The sequence below is a fragment of the Geotrypetes seraphini genome, chromosome 1 (assembly GCF_902459505.1).
Source record: "Geotrypetes seraphini chromosome 1, aGeoSer1.1, whole genome shotgun sequence".
Classification (NCBI taxonomy): domain Eukaryota; kingdom Metazoa; phylum Chordata; class Amphibia; order Gymnophiona; family Dermophiidae; genus Geotrypetes; species Geotrypetes seraphini.
Window position 1 is genome coordinate 489,816,718 of NC_047084.1, and position 21,437 is coordinate 489,838,154.

Sequence of the window (21,437 nt, forward strand, 5' to 3'; positions counted from 1 at the left end):
CTGAGCAAGGACACTGTAAAAGAGGGCTCCGGACTGAGTGGGGGCTTTTTGAAAAAGGACCTAAGGACAAATTGCAGGGGCCTAGGGCACAAATGAAATTGGCCAACAGGACTAACAGAGAACAACGGAATCCAGAGGGACAACCGAAAATGGGGAAACAGGCTGAGGACGAAACAGACACACCACAGGAGGAGGATGACCAAGACGAGGCTTGGGGACTGGCAACTCACGAGGGGGTCGCCAGGAGCGCCAAACCACGAGGAAAGCCAGCAAGAAAGGCGAACAACCGGGACTTACATTGCCTATACACAAATGCTAGGAGCCTAGGTGCTAAAATGGGAGAGCTGGAAATCTTAGCCAACAAAAAAGGCCTAGACATAATTGGAGTCACAGAAACGTGGTGGACTGATGACAACAAATGGGATGTGGCTTTACCAGGATTCAAACTCTACAGGAGAGATAGGTCACACAAAAAGGGTGGAGGAATAGCGCTATATATAAAAGATTCCATACCTTCAACCAGGATGGAAACAACTGTAAGAGCGGATGACTTGGAATCACTATGGGTTAAGCTACCAGGAGGAACTGGAGCAGACATAAAATTGGGTCTGTACTATCGCCCACCTGGACAAACAGAAGAAATCGACCAGGATCTGGAGGCTGAACTGAGGCAGGTATGCAAAAGCGGAAGGGTGGTGGTGATGGGGGACTTCAACTACCTGGGAATAGACTGGAGTATCGGGCACTCAAACTGCATGAGGGAGACCAAATTCCTGGAGGTCACGAGGGACTGTTTTATGGAACAACTGGTCACGGAACCAACACGGGGTGATGCCACTCTTGACCTAATCCTCAACGGACTAGGGGGACCCGCTAAGGAGGTGGCGGTGCTAGCCCCACTAGGAAACAGCGATCACAACACGATCCAGTACAGGCTAGAAATTGGACCATCAAAGGTGAAAAGAACTACGACGACGGCACTCAACTTCAAGAAAGGGAACTATGAAGCCATGAGGAAAATGGTGGAACAGAAACTCAAAAACAACGCAAAGAAGATGGAGTCCGTAGAAAAAGCCTGGACCCTACTCAAGGGCACAGTGCACAGAGCACAGAACCTGTGCGTTCCCAGGTTCAGGAAAGGGTGCAAAAAAAAATAGAACAAAAAACCCAGTGTGGATAACAACTGCAGTGAAAAAGGCAATAAGTGATAAGAAAGCATCATTCAAAAAATGGAAATAAGACAAAACAGAGGACAACAAAAAGGAGCATAAAATACACCAAAAGGAGTGTCACCGAGTGGTTAGAAAAGCTAAAAGAGAATATGAAGAGAGACTGGCGGGGGAAGCAACAAACTTCAAATCTTTCTTCAGGTACGTTAAGGGGAAGCAACCAGCGAGGGAGAAAGTGGGACCCTTGGATGATGGGGACAGAAAGGGAGTGGTAAAAGAGGAAAAAGAGATAGCCGACAGGTTAAATGAGTTCTTTACGTCAGTTTTCACGAGGGAGGACACAACCAACATTCCCGAATCCGAGGAGATCGTAAAAGGAGAGCAGGATGAAAATCTGGTCCAACTAGAGGTGAGCAAGGAGGATGTCCTCAGGCAGATAGACAGGCTAAGGAGCGACAAATCACCAGGTCCGGACGGCATTCACCCAAGGGTACTCAAGGAACTAAGAAATGAAATAGCTGAGACACTTCGACAAATATGCAATCTATCCTTACAAACTGGTGAGATTCCGGAGGACTGGAAAATAGCCAATGTCACGCCCATCTTCAAAAAAGGCTCAAGGGGAGACCCAGGAAACTACAGGCCGGTGAGCTTGACCTCGGTCCCGGGTAAGATGATGGAAGCGCTGATTAAAGACAGCATCTGGGAACACATCGAAAAAAATGGGCAGCTAAAGTCGAGCCAGCATGGCTTCTGCAAGGGCAGGTCATGCCTCACAAACTTATTATACTTCTTTGAGGGGGTAACAAGCCAGGTGGATAAAGGGGAATCCATAGACATCATTTACCTTGACTTCCAAAAAGCCTTCGACAAGGTGCCACACAAAAGACTGCTACGGAAGCTATGGAACCACGGGGTACAAGGGGAGGTCCACCGATGGATCAAAAACTGGCTGGCGGACAGGAAACAGAGGGTTGGAGTAAAGGGCCATTACTCAGACTGGCAATGGGTCACGAGCGGAGTTCCGCAGGGGTCGGTACTGGGACCGCTCATGTTCAATATATTTATTAACGACCTGGAGGCAGGAACAAAATGTGAGGTTATCAAATTTGTGGATGACACCAAGCTATATAGCAGGGTCAATAACATGGAGGACTGCGAAGATCTCCAAAAGGATCTGACAACACTAAAACAATGGGCCAAAAAGTGGCAAATGAGCTTCAACATAGATGCAAGGTCATGCATATAGGGAAAAAGAACCCGATGTTCACTTACAAAATGGGGGGATCACCGCTAGGGGTGAGCAACCTTGAAAGAGACCTGGGAGTAATGGTGGACACAACATTAAAGGCGTCGGAGCAGTGCGCCTCAGCCTCAAGGAAAGCAAACAAAATGTTGGGTATCATTAAAAAGGGTATCACGACCAGGACAAAGGAAGTCCTCTTGCCACTGTATCGCGCAATGGTGAGACCGCACCTGGAGTACTGTGTTCAGTACTGGTCACCGTACCTCAAGAAGGACATGGCGGCACTTGAGAAAGTCCAGAGAAGAGCAACTAAACTAATAAAGGGCATGGAGTATCTCTCATATACTGACAGACTGAAAAAGCTGGGGCTCTTCTCCCTGGAAAAGCGGAGACTTCGAGGAGACATGATGGAAACCTTCAAGATCATGAAAGGTATAGAAAAAATAGGCAGGGACAGATTTTTCAAATTAAGGGGGACCACAAGTACAAGGGGGCACTCAGAGAAATTGAAAGGGGAGAGGTTTAGAATAAACGCCAGGAAGTTCTTCTTCACACAGAGGATGGTGGATACATGGAATGCGCTGCCGGAGGATGTGATAAGCAGGAGCACGCTACAGGGCTTCAAAGAAGCTTTGGATAGGTACTTGGAGGACAAAGGGATAGAAGGGTATAGATAAGAATAGAGGTAGATTATAGGGATAGGTTTAAATGGTAAGCTATAAAATTAGTCAGGGACCACTGCTCAGGCAATGGGCCTGATGGGCCGCCGCGGGTGCGGACCGCTGGGCGGGATGGACCTATGGTCTGCCTCAGCGGAGGCAACTCTTATGTTTTATGTTCAAGAAATAAATACTATCAGCCTCCTGAATCTTACGTGAACATCTAATGACGCCCAAGGCAACAGAAAACTTCTGCCCCTACTCAACCTAAGGAATAGCAGTCATTTTGATGCCCTCCTAGAGAGCTTAGCCAGTGTATCTCAACCCTCACCTCAGAATCTCCCAATAGGAGGCAGGCTCATCCATTTCCAACTGTGCTGGACCCTCATAACATCAGATCAATGGGTATGTTTATTTACATCTTGTTAAGTTAATCGTTGTTCATTTCCCCCATTTTTTTATTGTAAAACGCTTAGAACATAAGAATAGCCTTACTGGGTCAGACCAATGGTCCATCAAGCCCGTACTCATGTCCAATCCAGGTCACTTGTACCTGGCCAAAACCCATGGAATAGCAATATTCCATGCTACCAATCCAGTGCAAGCAGTGGCTTCCCCCTTGTCTTTGTCAATAACAGACTATGGACTTTTCCTCCAGAAACTTGTCCAAACCTTTCTTAAAACCAGCTACCCTATCCACTCTTACCACAACCTCTAGCAATGCGTTTCAGAGACGGGTATCAGGGGGGTGCTTGGTGGCGGGAAGGAGTGGGCATCTCTCCCATTGCCGGAGAGTTCTGGGGGGTAGCTTGGCGGTGGGAGGAAGTGGGCATCTCTCCCACTGCCGGGAGAGTGTACCGGGGGGGGGGGGGGGGGGGAGTGTTCTGGAATTGGTTTAAGGAGTGTGTGGCGCAGTGGTTGGAGCTACATCCTCAGCACCCTGGGGTTGTAGGTTCAAACCCCGCGCTGCTCCCTGTGACCCTGGGCAAGTCACTTAATCCTCCATAGCCCCAGGTACGTTAGATAGATTGTGAGCCCACCGGGACAGATAGGGAAAATGCTTGGGTACCTGATTGTAAAAACCGCTTAGATAACCTTGATAGGCGGTATATAAAAACCTAATAAACTTGATAAACTTGTTTAGTAACCATATTAAAGTTTTCAGAATCTTACCCTAAGCCTTTGAGTGGAAAAACACACTAAGGTGTCATACTGTAAGAGGGTAATTTTCAAGTTGTTCCAATACTTATGGTCATAATAGATCTATTTTGAAATAGTTTTACAATGCTTTTTGTTTGGATTTATTTGGTTGTCTTTTTAGAAGTGCTGCTCATCCCATCTTCTGTTCTAAAACTTTTCTTCTTGTATCTTCTTTCAAAGACTTTGACTTGTCCTTTTCTGGGTTATTTGAGGGACAGTGGATTTTTTTTTTTTAAATTATTATTACCATTATCGCGTCAAATGAAAATAAAACCCAAAATACGTAAGGAAATCAAAACCGTGCTTAATTGTTGGGGAGAACGGGATAAATAATCCGCAGTACCAGTTTCGTTTCTCCAGCCACTCTTTAGAGAAAATCTCCCTTGCTCCCGCCCACTCTGCGGCTCGCATGTCCCTCGGGCTCTTCAGGGAATGAGCTCAGTGCGCACGCGCTAGTGATCGGTTTCGTTTCTTTTGCCAGTGCTGCCTTCACCCAGGATACCTGCCCTATAAGAGCAGCGATCTAGTTGTAGTGACTGCGCAGTGCTTATCTTGACAAGTGTGCGGAATCCCAGGCGGAGAGTGTCTAACGGGAGATGAGGCCGGACGAAAAGCAGAGCCTGAAGCTCTTCAGGTCTTATCTGGAGAGCACCCTGTGTCCCACTTATATCCTCAGCTACATGAAGAGCTGGCTTACTGAGCAAGGTGAGAGTTGGAGGGGCAGATGCTGGTGCGCTGTGACTGAGGCGGGTGAGAAATGGAGCAAAGAGGGGGGACTGTCAAAAAGTTGCAAGTCTCCCATTAGCAGTGGCTCAAATGATTTTTAGCGTATAGTGCACCGTTTAAAGCTTTGGTATAGGTGGATCTTGTTTATCTGAACGCTTCAAGGGAGGAGGTAGGCTGTGTATACATAGATGTACATATACTGCATATAGATACATTTAGATACTGTATATGGTTCCTGCTAGTAGGTACTGTATCATAAAAAGATAGTAATGGTCAAACTTCTACAAGCTATAGAAAGAGGGGGCTGTTCCTGATTCACAAATCAGGCTAGTGCAAGGGTGGGTGCTCAAGACAAGAGGTTATGCCAGTGTATCGCAAACCTAGTGAACCACGAGACACTGGCCAGGAGAGGCACCAGCGCTGGCTGACTGCTTACAGGACACGACTTTCAGGGTGAGTGGCACATCCTGTAGGCAGTCAGCCGCCACTAGCACCTCTCCACCTCCCTGGTGTCTCTCCTCTCCACACGTCTTCTTTTGCAGCACCCCCCCCCCCCCCACACACACAGTGGCGTACCAAGGGGGGGGCGGGGGAGGCGGTGTGCCCCGGGTGCCAGCCCTGAGGGGGTGCTCCCGGCCTTGCCTTTCAGTCCCCCCCACCCCCGAAGGACCGCTCGCCCCACTGACCTTCCTGCATCACCTGTGAAGCAGGATCGCGACGTCAGCGATCCCTGAGCTGCTTGGGCGCTGCTTCCTGCGCCGCGGTCCCGCCCCTCCTCTGATGTCAGAGGAGGGACGGGACCGCGGCGCAGGAAGCAGCGCCTAAGCAGCGCAGAGATCGCTGACGTCGCGATCCTGCTGCAGCTGCTTCATAGGTGGTGCGGGGAGGCTAGGGGGGCGAGCGGTCCTTCGGGGTGGGTCGGGGCATCAGGCCTTCAGGGTGGGGCGGGCGGGCAGGCAGGCTTTCAAGGGTGAGGGGGGGACAGGCCTTCAAGGGGGGGGACAGTCCTTCGGGGGGGGGGGACAGTCCTTCGGGGGGGGGACAGGCAGGCAGGCCTTCAAGGGGGGACAGGCCTACAAGGGGGGGGACAGGCCTTCGGGGGGTGCAGACCTTCAAGGGGGTGCAGGCCTTCAAGGGGGGGACAGGCCTACAAGGGGGTGGGACAGGCCTTCAAGGGGTGACAGGAAGACCTTTAAGGGGGGACAGGCCTTTGGGGGGGACCCTGGTTTAGAAGTACATAGAGGGAAGGGGGTGTTCAAAGAGATGTGCATATGCCAAACTTTGGGGGGGGAAGAAATAATGGGTCTGAAAATAGAGGAGAGGGAGAGAGATGATGGACCATGGGATTTAGGGAGGGAAGGAACAGAAAGGGAGAGAAATTGGACACAAGGGATGGTATGGAGGAGGGATAGAGATACTGGATAGGAGGGTAATTAGGAAAAGAAAGGGAGAGATGGTGGACTCTGGGGTGGTGGGGAAGGAGGGAGAGATGCCGGATGAAAGGGTAGTTAAGAAAAGGTGGATCTGTGGAGGGAGATGAAAAAAAGGAAAGATACCAGACTTCCTGGGAAGGGAAGGGAAATGGAAAGGGAGGACAGAGTTGGCAGATGGATGGTTAGCATGCAGAAAGAAGGAGACCCTGGCAAGCAAGTTATCAGAAGAAAACCAGAGCCTTGGACCAACAAGATTTGAAATATAACCAGACAACAAAAGGTAGAAAAATTAATTTTATTTTCTGTTTTGTGTATCCTGCCAGAGCTGGTGTTGGACTGCAAACGTGAGCTAGGATTTAACAGAGAGAGGAAAAGTCCTTTTTGTTTCTTTATTTTATTTACACCACAGCGCCAGTGTGGTTAGGAGAAGCCAAAGGGGGTGAAAAAGCTATAAAACCCACCAGGAGTTTTGAAAAAAATCACCCAACTGGGCAGGAAAATCGAATTGAAAAACCAATTCAATAGGCTGAATCGAATTGAAATTTTTTTTCCTGAATCTGGCAGCATCAGTTTGCGCTACTGTCTTAGACTTTAGGACCTGGGATTGGGGAGAGATGGCATCCTCAGTACTTTATAATGCAAGTGAAACGAGGATTTGGTCATACTTTTGAAGGGTCTGCAGAAAAAAAATATTGTATAGGCCGGGGACATGAGACAGCAGGAAATGGGAACTTTTCTTCCTTCTATTTTTGTGAATGGAAAGGCTGAGGATGTCAGAGAGTTCAGTTAAAATATAATAATGTGTTTTATAAAGTTTATAGCATAGCTGGCCTACCCAGTGAGGTGTTCCTAGTAGTGATGGTGGCAGTGTGTCAATGTGTTGAGAGGAAGAGGTGGTCTGGGAAATTCTGCTGAGCAAACTCCGGGCCCATTTCCACCCCCCAGTTAGTCCACTCCACTCAACTGGTTCACACACTGAGTGGGTCTTTGGGTGTTGTTTTGGGATCTCTTCCAGTGGTTTATCAATATCTCCTTCTGGTCCAAGGAAGGAAACTTTGTTATCCTTAGCATTGACCTACAGAATATGTTTGTAACAGCGCTGCTTATGTGGCATTAGGCTATGTAGTGATCGAAAGAAAAAAACAGACCTTTGCACATTTTTGCACTATATGGTGGGTATATGAGGAGATTCACATTTCCTGCACAGCTAAGTCCATGTGAAGTTACCTTGTGCTGTATTTGACATCTAGCAAGGTCTCTGTTTGAAAGGAAAGATCTAAACTTAAAAATGAAGTGGCCAGAAGTTATGGTAAAAGCAGATAGTGTAGCTGGTTTTAAGAAAGATTTGGACAAATTCCTGGAGGAAAAGTCCATAATCTGTTATTAAGACATGGGGGAAGAGTCTGCTTGCCCAGGATCGGTAGCATGGAATGTTGCTACTCTTTGGGTTTTGACTAGGTATTAGTGTCCTGGATTGGCTACCATGAGAATGGGCTACTGGGCATGATGGACCATTGGTCTGACCCAGTTAGACTATTCTTATGTTATGTTCTCATCTGTAGGGGCCTTTGTTTTCACTTCTTATTTTAATGTATTTTTTTTCTGGGAACTTATCAGTGTTTTTTATAATGGGAACAAAAATGGAAGAGGATTAATGTGTGTGGGATGAGGGGGTAACTAATTTCTTCAGCTAAATAATTCAATCCACTTCAAACAGACATAGGAGAACTCACGCACCATTCACACACCCTCCAACCAAAAACGTCAAAAGAAAAAAACTGTTCGACAACCTCCTAGCCATTCGAGCTGCAACACTCGACCCCCAACCCTACAACCAATTGACATCGACCACATACTGCAAAACCTTCAAAAAGAAATAAAAACCCTTCTATTCAAAAAACACATAAAACCGAACTAACACAATCAGAACTGTCCCAAGCATCACCTGCAACTACTCCATATGTACTTCTGATGTCATGACAATTCAGACATAATTTATGTTATGTTTGGAATATAAGAAAATTTTCACTGCCTGTTTCTATTCTGACCATTTATTCCGTTTCATGGTCATTAAAAAAAATATTTTTTTACATGGGGGGGTGTCAAAAAATGATGGGCCCCGGGTGCCACATACCCTAGGTACGCCACTGCACACACACACACACTTGCAGCTCAGGACCCCATCTGGAAGGCCAACGGACATGGGCATGACATTGTGTTGATGTCCGCACACTTCTGGGTGCCCTCAAGCTGGTTTAGTGTGCTGTGGCTCGCAAAGTTTGCGAGACACTGGGTTATGCGAACTGCTAGTGTGGGGTACGTGGCACCACGCAGGTCTCCCGCCCTCCTTCCTCCTCAACCCCCTGGTGGAGCCACTGTGTTGTCGCCGTCCCTGTAATTAATTTTGCCTCCTGCGTTGCGGAGCAGACTGAGCTCACACAGTCCCTGCATCTCTCGCACTATTCTCTGTCTGCTTCAACAAGTTAGCAACAGCAATTCCTACATGCTGCCTGCCGTTAAACCGGAAACTTCTCCTCTGCTGCGTTGTGTCCTTTGTCAGAACAGGAGGGGGTAAAACGTAGATCTTGCAGATCCCGCAGATCTCTACCACATGTCCTTAAAAATTTGCTTACATTGGGGGTGAGCAGGATCCATGAGGTCCATGAGATTTAAAACGAGGATCCCTGTGGACCCCACGCCATGGCCACTTTCGTTTTAAGGCCGTGCGCTATAGCTCCATGGGATCCATGGAGCTCCCAGGTAGAAGACATTTGGCGCACTGGGGTGCAGAAAAGCTGGGCATAAGAAAAGGGAGAGCTAGGATAAGACATCAGTATTCAGCACCAGGAATCCCAACCACAAACTGAAAGAAACTAGCAAGGGTAGAAATTATTACGCAAACTCTTTGAAAGTTCTACAAGCAAGTCTCCTTGCGAGGCTTTCCGCTACGGGGCTCTGTGGATGATATCACCCACATGTTGAGAATATCTGCCTGCTGTCCCTGGATAACAACTGTTACGGTAAGAAATTGTGCTTTTCGGGATGTGACTGAGGAGAGCCTTCCGAGTTAGCGGCAGATGGTATGTATGAATCACTGTTGCTAACCTATGGAAGCAAGAGAGAGCATGTTGTGAGTGGGATTGGGGAGGGGAGGAGAGAAGGAAAAAAATGTTGTAGGAGGGGTGAGAGAAGGAGAAATAAACATGGGGTATAGGGGAGGGAGAGATGGTGCATGAGGAGAGAGCATTTGAGTGGCATTGGTGTTGGGAAGGAGGGAAGGAAGGAAAAATGTTGCAGGAGGGATGAGTGGTGAGAGAGGGAGAAATGGACATAGGGGTGGAGCGATGAGAGAGATGGTGCATTGAGAGAGAGCATGTTGTGAGTGGGAAAGGAAAGGAAGGGAAATTTGTTGCAGGAGGGATGAAAGTGATGAGAGGGAGACGTGGACATAGGGCGGGAGGGAGATGTTGGACATGGCAAAGAAAAGGAGAGAATGCCATATTGGAGGGGGGAGGAAAGAGAGATGGTAGACCTAGGGAAAAAAGAAGGGAGAGAGACAGAGAGAGATGTTGGACATAGGAGTGTATGAGAGGAAGGGAGAGAGAGAGAGAGAGAGGGGAAAATGGATCCAGGAGTAGAAGAGAGTGATGGATAGATGCTGGACAATGGGAATGAGGGACAAGGAGATGTCATAAGGGAAGAGATAAGGGTCAGGGAGATGTCAGGTTAGGAGGGCAGGGAGGAGAGGAAGAGGGAGCAGATGCTGGGCTAGAAGGATAGAGGGAAGAAGACGCTGGAAATGGTGGAGCCCTTTTGGAGAGGCCAGGAGGGGGAGAAGAGGGGTGGAAAAGAAATGAATGAGAGGATAGTGATTATAGTGGGTAGAAATGTGGTAATGGTGAGTAAATTAAAAATGAATATTGAAGGAAGGAGTGAGATAGAGAATGGGAGAGCTAATGGGTGAAAGAAGATGGAAATTTGATAGGTAGCTGAAAAGTAAAGAGAAGGGTGAGAAAGAGGCAGAAAAAAGCTAAAAAGGATTGATAAATATGTTAGAGGCAGGTATAAAGAGGAGAAAAGACAAATATACAGCAGCCGCTTGAAGAAAAATTAGCAGGTGACAGGACAGCAGCAAAGAAAAACTGGAACCAACATGATGGAAAAATAAAATATCCAGACAACAAAGGTAGGAAAAAAGTATTTTATTTTTAATGTTTTAAATAGAATGAGTTCCAGAGGATGTTGTAACAGTTGTTAGCATAGCTGGGTTTAAAAAAGGTTTGGACAAGTTCCTGGAGGAAAAGTCCATAGTGTGCTACTCAGATATCAAAGGTAATAAATTCAGAATGAAATAATCTTTTTTTTCTAATTGGAATATGCCAGTCATTGGAGCTAAAGCGTAGTCATTGGAAATGCACATCTCTGATTATATTATATTTTGGTTTCGGTTTTGCTGTATATGCTGAGTCTGACTTCTTGAGGTTTCCAGTTAAGATTTTTGCCTTTATATCTCTATTACTGATCTGTGGTCACTTGTTTATTTTATTTTTTTTAACTTTAAAGGTTTTTATTAGATTTTTTTTGTTTAAATAACATACAATAAACAACACACCTCCAAAAGCACTTTCAACAGACAATAGAAACAACCAAGAAGAACACCCAGGTACAACAATACAAAGTGTAAATATTCCTGTATTCCTAAACAAATAACTAGCTAAACCCCTTTCCACCACAAATCAATCCTAATCCACCCCTCCCTGTCCCCCCCTTCCTATGCCCAACATCCCAACAGAACAGCGGAATGCAATGATTAAGATCTAAAGAACAGCCAATTTATTCCCCAACTTCATCCAAATGGACACCTGAGACGCATAGTAGTGATGCCGCTTTGCTACAGAGATTTCCATTCTTCCCAAGGACACTAACGTATTGACCCACTCATCATGTGAAGGAGCTGCACTGCTTTTCCAGCATTTCACTAGTAAGCATTTAGCAGCTGCCAACCCATGTTTAATATTTGTTGAAGGTCTGTCTGCGTTTGCATGTGTGACCAGGGTGTGGTATTCTGCTAGTATGTAGTTTTTGTGTACAAATCTTGCAGCAATCCCATTGTTCTGTTTTCTCAGTAGGTGTTATATTAGGACCTAGTATAACATTTACAATGCATAAGGTTGTTTGTTGCTCTTTGAATTTTGAAAGTTAGTGCTCTTATGGTATGGTAAGGACCTGGATTTGTGTATTGGTCTTATGGAGGTGATATCAAAACTTTTTAAAAATATAGTTTGTTTACCATAACATCAGACAGAGCTTTAGACTTTTTGCAGTAACTGATGTGTTGAGGTGGAAGAAGAGCCTGTTGATCTTAAAAATCCCAAACTCATGAGACAGCAAAATCAACAAGCTCTCAGAGAGGAAAGGGCAGGTAGGATATGTGTCTGTGTCTGGTTGAGGGCAGGTGAGATGTGTGTGTGAGAACTTGCTCACAGTGACCAATCAAATTTCATGTTTCATTTTCCCAGAGAAAAGATGAAACCGTATTGATCACTAATGGCAACTTTTTTTTTTTTTAATATTCTTTATTCATTTTTTAAAACTTACAATAAGTGGAATAGCATATAACATCAATTTATACTTAAATACATCACTTAATATCTTATTAAAATTTAATTCATATCACATATTCCTCCCTCCCCCATAATCAGTAACCTTCTTCATAATCAATAACCTTCTTCAATATAAGAACAAATAAAATAACTCCCCCACATTATTGGCATTCATAAAAGAACCAAAATACCCCCCTCCACTTTGGATGCACATATTCAAGGGGAAAAATGATATTCAATCTTTACAATATTTTGTTAATGGCTCCCAAATATCCTGAAATTTCCTAAAATTCCCCTGCTGCATGGTAATTACTCTTTCCATTTAAAGCTATAATTTAATCGATCCCAATTTTTCCAATTTCTCATGATCTGTTGTATGGCAACCCCTGTCATAATGAGTAATAGCTTGTTGTTATTTGAAGATAATTGGCTCTTGGCCCTCATTGATGTGCCAAATAACACAGTATCATAAGTTAATGCAACCGGATTTTCCAGCAAATTATTTATTTGCCCCCCAATTAACTTCCAAAAAGGAAGTATCAATGGACAATAGAATAGCAAATGATCCAATGTTCCAGCTTCAAGATTACAGTGCCAGCATCTATTAGACTTAGAGCTATCTAACTTTTGTAAACAAACTGGGGTCCAAAAAGCTCTATACAACAGAAAAAAACAAGTTTGTCTCATAGACGCAGACACTGTACATCTCATCCTCCAAGCCCAAATTCATTGCCATTGAGACACAGTAATTTGCTGCTTAATCTCAATGCTCTAAATGTCTCTTAGACCTGTTTTTGGTTTCTTATTTAAAAATCCAGATATTAATTTATACCACTGGGCGGCCTAGTGTCCCTGGAAGTCCACCTGAAAACATAAGAACAGCAGACTATACTGATTACTACGATTTTTGCATTCAGGGAGCCCTACCTGAATGGCCTGCTTCAACTGCAACCATCTATAATTTTGTGATTTATTAAGATCAAATTTGTGTTGCAATTGTGAAAATTCAAGCAGCTTACCATCAGAAATAACATCATCCAAAGTACATATACCCACCTTCATCCAATACTACCAGATGACTTTAAACCTGCCAATTTGAATTTTGGAGTTCAGCCATATGGTTTGATAAGTTGATTTATTAATTGGAATAGGTGTTAAATTATTCACACATTTTAATGCTTTCCATGTATCAACTAGTATTCTATTATCCTTGTATGACCTGAGCATCCTAATACTTAACACATGACTCAATCTCAATGGTAAATTTTCAAACAGCACTTTTTTTTGTATATGTTTGTAATGAGAACATTAAATCAACTATTTCAACAATGGAGCAAGTGGTACAAGATAAACAAGCGTACCAGATGGAAGCAAAGACGACAATTAAATATACAGACTGACTATTACCCCCTCATGGAAGATCCGGAGAGCAAATTAATGAAGGAAATATTTGATCATATCACCCGGTACTATGAGCAAGGACATTTGACTAAAAAAAGAATACCAGTACCTGCTGGAAAAACATTCAAAGATACCAAAAATTAACAAGAATTTAGAGAGTCCACCAGGGAGCCCAATAGTAAATACGAGGGAGAGTATCTTGGAACCATTATCTAAGTATTTAGATATGTTTTTGAAAAAGGAGGCAGCCAAAGTCCCTTCATATCTGAAAGACTCCTCACGCCTTTTGTGATATGCTACAAAAATATACTTCATTTCCAGAGAATCTATGGCTGGTAACAATAGATATAGAATCCCTCTATACCCATATACCTCAAGCTGGGGCGTTAAAAATTATAGAAGATACCTTGAAAACCAGGGAAGTTACACAAAAAGTACCCACAGAATTCCTGGTAAAATTGGCATACTGGGTGATTACTCAAAACTATTTTGAATATGAAGGCACCTTTTTCCAACAGATCCAGGGGATGAATATGGGAGCCACCTTAGCCCTGTCAGTGGCCACATTGTATGTAGGCCAATTAGAGGAACTAGAAATATATCCAACTGAGACATATAAAAACAGCATACTCCTATGGAAACGATTTTTAGATGATGTTTTTTTCTTGTGGAGAGGGACAGAACCAGAACTGGAAAATTTTACCCACTGGATTAACACAAGAAATCCTAACTTTCAATTTACTACATCATACCATAAGAGTCAGATTGAGTTTTTAGACATCTTAATCAAGAAGGAAGGGAATAGCATTAATACCACACTATTTAGGAAGACGGTATGACGTAATACCGTCCTCTATTTTAATAGTTTCCACCCCTACCGTCTTAAATATAGCCTCCCTATTAGTCAATTTCTGAGAGTGAGGAGAGTATGCTCCACCATAGAAGAATTTAAGAGAGTTGCTGAGGATCTCCAATAACGATTCCGCACATGGGGATATCCTGAAGGGGCAATACGGAAGGCATATATAAGAGCACGGTATGCCCATTGTGAATGGTTGATTCAAGAAAGACCAACTAGAGAACAAGATATAGAAAGAAAAGATAGAATAGTGTGTGTTTTACCCTATTCGGTAGCAGTGGGTAAAACCATTGTTCTGATTAAACAATATTGGCCCATCCTCCAAACAGTAAAAGCTTTTGACAACCTTCCGATGTTTGCATTTACCAAAGGAAGAACAATTAATGATATGCTGATGTCACAAACTTATAAAAGGGATAGGGACACAGAGGGGACCCACATGAAATGTGAGCATTGTCAGTGGTGTGGGCACACAATAGAAGGACATACATGGCAAGATCCTCAAACTAAACGTATACTGACAGCTTGTAAGAACACCACTTTTAAGTCCAATAGAGTAATTTACATTATAAGTTGCCCTTGTGACTTAATATACGTGGGTCGCACGAAAAGACTGATTCAAATTCGTTTAAATTAACACAAGTCACGTATCTCCAAGCCCCATTGGTTCAACACTGGGCTGAATATTCTCATATAATGGAGGAAATTAAATGGAGAGTTATTGACTCGCTGGAGTTAGAGAATGAGGAAGGTAATTGGGAGGAGAATTTAAACTTTATGGAACAGAAATTGATATATCATTTAAATACAGTCATCCCTAAGGATTTAAATTTGGAATTAGAATGGGCTTCTCTGATCTGATGGGTAAAAAGGGGGGTTCCTCCATGGGTCTAGAGTTTGGGAGTGTTAAAAGCAATTATAAACAGTAGTGTTTAAAACTCCCCCTCCGGTGCAATCGTCCTCAGACGTGATGACGTCAGAGGTTGAATCACACGAAGGGAGGATATTTAAATAGGCTCTGAAAAAGCAGCGGCCATGTAAACTTAAAACCGTGGTCGAAATGGACAGTGTGTATTTGAATAAAGGTAAGAAAAATTCACTGTGTTAATGGAGAGAGAAAGTATTTAGAGTTAATGGAGGAAAATTGTGGTGAGGATTTAAGGAAGATGTTGAGCAGATATTAATAGTTGTTATTGTTTGATTGCAGGGGGTTACAGCCTTGATAAAACCATTTAGTGAAACATGTTGGTTAAGATACCCTTCAACGGAGGACCACAATAAGATATGTCACTAGTCACTTTAAAAGAACCACAAGTAGAATAAATTATTTATATTACACAACAAAGAGAGCTATGCTTTTATATATGCCCCGATGAGGAGACAGCACTTAAAACCCAAAGACAATGAATGGAATGAGTCTCAGGTGGTGTTTCTGTGCATATCACTCATAAGATATTTGAATGAGAATAGTGGGTGAAACAAGAGAACGACTTGCTCCATTGTTGAAATAGTCAATCTCAATGGTGACATAAGTTGCCATTCCAACCATAACCAATCTGGGAGATTTTCCATGAGCTCTGGACGCATAATATAGGTTTGATGGTACCTATAAAAATTAGAAAAATTTACTCCATCCTCCACAATTGGTCTTTGTAAAGATACTAAAGCAATTCTTGCAATTTTATCCTGCCAAATAAATTTTGTCAGCATACTATTCAATTTTTTATAAAAGGACCCAGGAAAAAGAACTGGCAACATACCTATTTGGTAACAAACCACAGGCAGAATCATCATCTTTATCGTTTGAACTCTCCCCCACCATGAAAGATGTAACGGGTTCCACTGCTCACATATTTCTGTGACCTTTAGCAATAAAGATTTTTCATTTACTTTCATTGTCTCTTCCAGTGTATTTTTTATCCAAATGCCTAAATATTTTATGCCATCTTCCTTCCAAAGAAAGAGGAATGAATTAAATAAACCTGTTGTACAGTGTACATTAAGCGGAAGAACCTCTGATTTACTCCAATTTATCTTATATCCTGAAAACTTCCCAAATTTCTCTATCAAATCCAGTAAATATGAAATAGTAGTTTCAGGATTCCTCAAATGAAGTAGAATATCATTTGCATATGCAGATACTTTGTATTTCCGACCTGCATATGGAATACCCTGTATCTCCTCTGCCTGCTGAATAGCCAGTAACAAGGGTTCCAATACAATATAAAAAAGCAAAGGAGATAACGGACATCCTTGTCTAACTCCCCGTTTCAGACAGAAACGCTCTGAGAAATTATTATTAATATACAATCTAGCTGTACAAGGTTTGAATCATTTGAATAAATCCTGAACCAATATCAAACCATTCCATTGCTTGATACATAAAGGTCCATTCTACCCGATCAAAGGCCTTCTCTGCATCCAAAGATACTGAGAAGGCTGGATCATTCATATCTTTTGTTAAATTCAACATATGAAAAGCCAATCTGGTGTTATTAGAAGAATGTCTCTGAGCAACGAACCCTGTTTGATGCATACCAATGATATAAGGGAGAGCCTTTGCCAAGCGTAAAGCCAATAGTTTAGCCAAAAGTTTTCCATTTACATTAATTAAAGAAATAGGCCTGCAATTTGAAACCAACATGGGATCTTTATTTGGCTTCGGCAAAACTATAGTTAAAGATTCTGCCATAGTACCTGTAATACAACCCTTAGTTAGTTGAACCTGATATCAATTTAACAGATGTGGTAATAGGGTATTTTGAAATAATTTATAAAACTCTATAGTGAAACCATTACCACCTGGAGCGGATCCAATGGGACTTCAATGCTGTTTGTAGTTCTTTCATTGATATAGGCTCCTCAAGACTTCCTTTTATATGCTCAGGAATTTTTGGTCCCTTAATTAATTTTAAAAATTCTAAACCTTCTAGTTCCTTATTTGAATAAGGCTCGGAAGAAATATAAAGCTTTATAAAATTTCAAGAATTGTTTTAAAATAGTTCCAATTTGAGAATGGGTATCAATCATCCTTCTCATCTTTGACTGCAACAATTTTTACCTTTTTTTTCTTTGATTTGAGATAATTTGCCAATAATCTTCCCGCTTTATTCAAGTTTCCATAATACAGGGCCTGCTGAGAAAACAAATCTTTCCTGACCAATTTAGAAGAAATCTCATTGTACTTACATTTAGCTTTTAAAAGGGCCTGCAAGGTAATTTGTTCCCATTTTCCAGCCAATTTTAACTCCAAAATCTTAATTTCTTGTTCCAGATTAGAAAATTCCCTTTTGAGTTGTTTCCTAATATATGCTGAATATGAAATGATTTGTCCCCTCACGGTTGCTTTGAAAGCATCCCACAAGGTTTCTAAGGAGATTTCCTCTGAGGTATTGATCTGACGTTTCTGGGGAATATATCGTTATGTCGGCAGATTAAGGCAGCAGTATTGACAAAGGTGCTCCCACTGTGGAAACTTGTACCCTGCCGGGCCAAGCAGCCGCTTCGGGAAAAGTTATCAATACGGCGCCAGTTAAGTCAGCTTGTTCTCTCCCAAATACCACAATTTCGCTTACCCCAAATCTGTAAATGAACACAGATCCGTTGGCAGTTCAAGGGAGATCAGCTGATTATAATCGCACTTCTTTTACACCTCACAGCAGATTCTCTCCTCTCCTCCGTAAAGTGTAGTGAGAGGAATCAGTGGCAACAGTAGAGCATATTGTATGGTTTTGTTTAAATGTGTCACCAACATCAAGGCAGGATATCGAAGTCCATAATGTGCCCCCCAGCTGTTTCAGTTCTGGACATAGGTCAGGGATTTTATGGGCCCTCTCAATCTCAAACGGCAGTTTAAACTTAATATTTAATAATAATAATAATAATAACTTTATTCTTCTATACTGCCACAGTCGATAAGACTTCTAGGCGGTTTACATCGAAGAAGGCTGGACAATCAGCGAATTACAGAATGCAAGAAGAGGGGGTACAACTTATTACATAAGAAATAGATAAAAGGACAACATATTACACCGAGGTTGAACAGAGGGAAAATAAGTGATGAGGTTTCAGTTTAGGAGATGAATTTGTCAAATAGTGCGGTTTTAATTGCTTTCCGGAATGCGCCGTAGGTCAGCCTGGTTCCATTAATGTAATTTCCCAGCCAGGACTGCTTGCTTGGTACATGACGGACCTGTCCAAGAAGGATTTGTATTTGCAGCCTGTGATCTTTGGGTATGTAAATATGTTACGGTTTCTGGTTGGTCATAAGGGGTTGTGTAATGTGAAATGTGGTAGTAGGTAAGAAGGCGCTAGTCCCCAGCTTAGGAATTAAATTTTCTAAGAAGGCGATTGGATCATTTCCCTCCACATGCTCAGGGAGCCCCAAAATCCTCACGTTGTTTCTTTGGGATCTGTTGCTCTTTGGGATCTGTATCTTCAAGATCCCTCTCCAGCTTTTTGATAGTCAGATGATCATTTTTAGTTTGATTTATAACCCCCTCTGCTGCTTCTACTCTTTTTTCTAACTGATCCATTCTGGCATTGGAGATTTGTAATTGATTGGAGACCAGCCACTTCTTTAACTTCAGTGATCCTATCCGTGATTTTCTGCAGCCAGTCTGTCATAGATCTCAGCTGATTCAGTACCTCCCCTTCCTCCGATATATCCTTAGGAAGGTGGATTTTAGAAGGAGTGATAGACTCTTGTTTTTGCCTCTTGGGCTGGAACTCCAAACGAGATTGTTTTCCAGCAGACATCTTTCAACAAACAAAAGCAGCCAAAATAATTACTGTTTATCTTAAAAAAAAAACACATTTAGCATGCCTGGGAAAGAGGAGCAGCACACTCACACGTCCGTCTTTGTTGGTATCCAAACCACGCCCCCACTAATGGCAACTTTTTGTTCTTATAAATAGGTCCTGTCTAAGTAACATTGTTCATTTACAAACAGAGTGAAAGAATGAAATACTACCTGTCAAGTGACCAGTTTATATGAGACTGTAATATAAAAGATCATGCCAAGTGTGCCTTGGCTTTGTATGCTAGTTTCAGTGACCTGTATTTGTTATGTATGTTGCCTAGTTAGTTATTATTTAACAATAAAATGTCCATTTTAAAATCTCTGCTGCTCAGTTGAAAATTTTTTGATCTTCGGGGTATTTGGCTTGAAGTTGGGAAACACTGCCCTAGACACCAACTGTCAGCTTTTCCACACCCCAATTAACTTTCAGACCTCAAGCTTGTAGTCTTCCCTCTACCCAACTTTGATAATTAAACTCAGCAGTCTTGTTAATCACATAAATATGAGTATCCTGTGAAAACTCAGGTTAAAGTGTATGCTGATGGTTCTTGTGTTTGTGTGGCTTTCAGGAGGACTTATTATTTTGTTTTGACTGTGGTTGGTCTTCGGTTTCCTCAAGAAACAGATGCCCTCAGCGAATGTCTAGTCTTGCCAGAGGCTGGATCAACTCTGGAGCTATGCAGTAGCAGGGATTCTGTGTAGTTAGCTTCTGCTGTAGAAAAATCACAGAGATTCACATGCAGCTTTTTATTAATTCTTAACACAGAGATATTTACTCGTACTTATATTTTTCATACCAGATACTGAAGAACTTGAAGCTGTAGAAGAAAAAAAGGGGCCCACCACTGCTACTTCAGTGTTTCTTGAACGACTGCTTCAGTTAGAAGTGGATGGAGTGTTTCGTGGATTTTTAGATGGCCTGAGAAATGCAGGTTGGTATTTACTGGCAAATAAACTTTTATTTTGTTCTATCAATTTTTTGTTTAAGAAGCTTAGGGGCCCTTTTACTAAATTGCATTACAATCTGGGTTCAGTTTGTCTTAACATGGGACTTTCCCCATAGGAGGGGCATTAAACAACCTGGGCCAATCAGAGCCTTAGGCTTCTCCCCAGCGCATCTCAGGATGCACCAGGGAGGAGAAGGCCACCATTTTGAAGAGGCGGGCCTGCTGGCCAGAGGGAATGGGCAACCCTCCTGCCGATCTTCAATTTGGGATTTTTTTGCGCATTTATTCTGCGCATGTGTTGATCACTAACACCAGCGATGGGCACATGCAAATTTAGCAAACCTTCGCTATTCTCCACCAACCTCATTTGCATGCACTACAATAACAGCTGCAACAGCGGCCCATTGGTTTTTAACACAAAGTTTTGAGAACCTAGCCCTGAATCTGTTCTCCTAGGAGGAGTGCAAGTGTTTACAAATTGTAACATTAATTGAAAAAAGTGCTTTTTGGAGTAGACTCTCTTCCTTATCATAAATGAAAGAAGAGTAAAGAAGAGAAAAAATGGCTATCTTCAGATCATACCTTACAGTGGGATGTTTCTATGTAATTCAGATGGCAGCAAGCTTCTGTATATGTCAGTCATTTATTTGGTATATGCTCTGAGCCATCATAGATATGCAGCTGTACTACTGTGCCATTGTGTTTTTTGTTTTTCAGGATACACTGGCCTTTGTGAGGCATTGGAAAACCAAGATTTCCAAAAGATTGAAAGCCTCGATAAATATAGGATACTTCTGAGAAATCTAGAGCCATCTATCAAAAACAACATAAAACCAACAGAAATGATTCCTCATCTAAACTGTTGCCTTCTACCCAGACAGTGTGAGGAAATTATGCAGGTAAACAACACATTAGAAAGTTAACCTAGTTTATTCAAAAACTTATAACTTAGAAATATTTTGTTCAGTCTTCAGTGTTGCCAATGTTGACTTATGGTAGCATCCTTTTTTCTGAAAAGAAAATGTAAAATCAATTGAAAATGAGTGTATTCCTCTGCTGCCATTTGGGATTCTGCCACGTACTTATGTCCTTGGCCATCCTTGGAAACAGGATATAGATCTAGATGAACCATTGGTTTGACCCATTATGACTATTCTTAGGTGACAGGTCAAAAGCGCGCGACGACAAAGGTGCGCCAACAACCCAGTGCAGACAACTGAACGCAAGGCGGAAGCGCGCCGAAGAAAAACAGTATTTTAAAGAGCTCCGATGGGAGGATGTGGGGGGAACCCCCCACTTTACTTAACAGAGATCGCGCCGGCATTGTGGGGGGCTTGGGGGGTTGTAACCCCCCATATTATACTGAAAACTTCACTTTTTCCCTAAAAAAGA

At 42.7% G+C, this 21,437-nt stretch overlaps 1 protein-coding gene across 1 annotated transcript in view; it reads left to right on the plus strand.

Annotated features, from left to right (window-relative positions):
• Positions 1-4,724: 4,724 nt before the first annotated feature.
• The window catches only part of DDX58 (DExD/H-box helicase 58), a 117,511-nt gene continuing 100,798 nt past the window's right edge, over positions 4,725-21,437 (plus strand). The window contains exons 1-3 of the mRNA XM_033926722.1: positions 4,725-4,979; positions 19,899-20,030; positions 20,763-20,944. Of these exons, the coding sequence (XP_033782613.1) occupies positions 4,871-4,979; positions 19,899-20,030; positions 20,763-20,944 (423 nt within the window). The 5' untranslated portion in view covers positions 4,725-4,870. The remainder of the gene's footprint in view (positions 4,980-19,898; positions 20,031-20,762; positions 20,945-21,437) is intronic.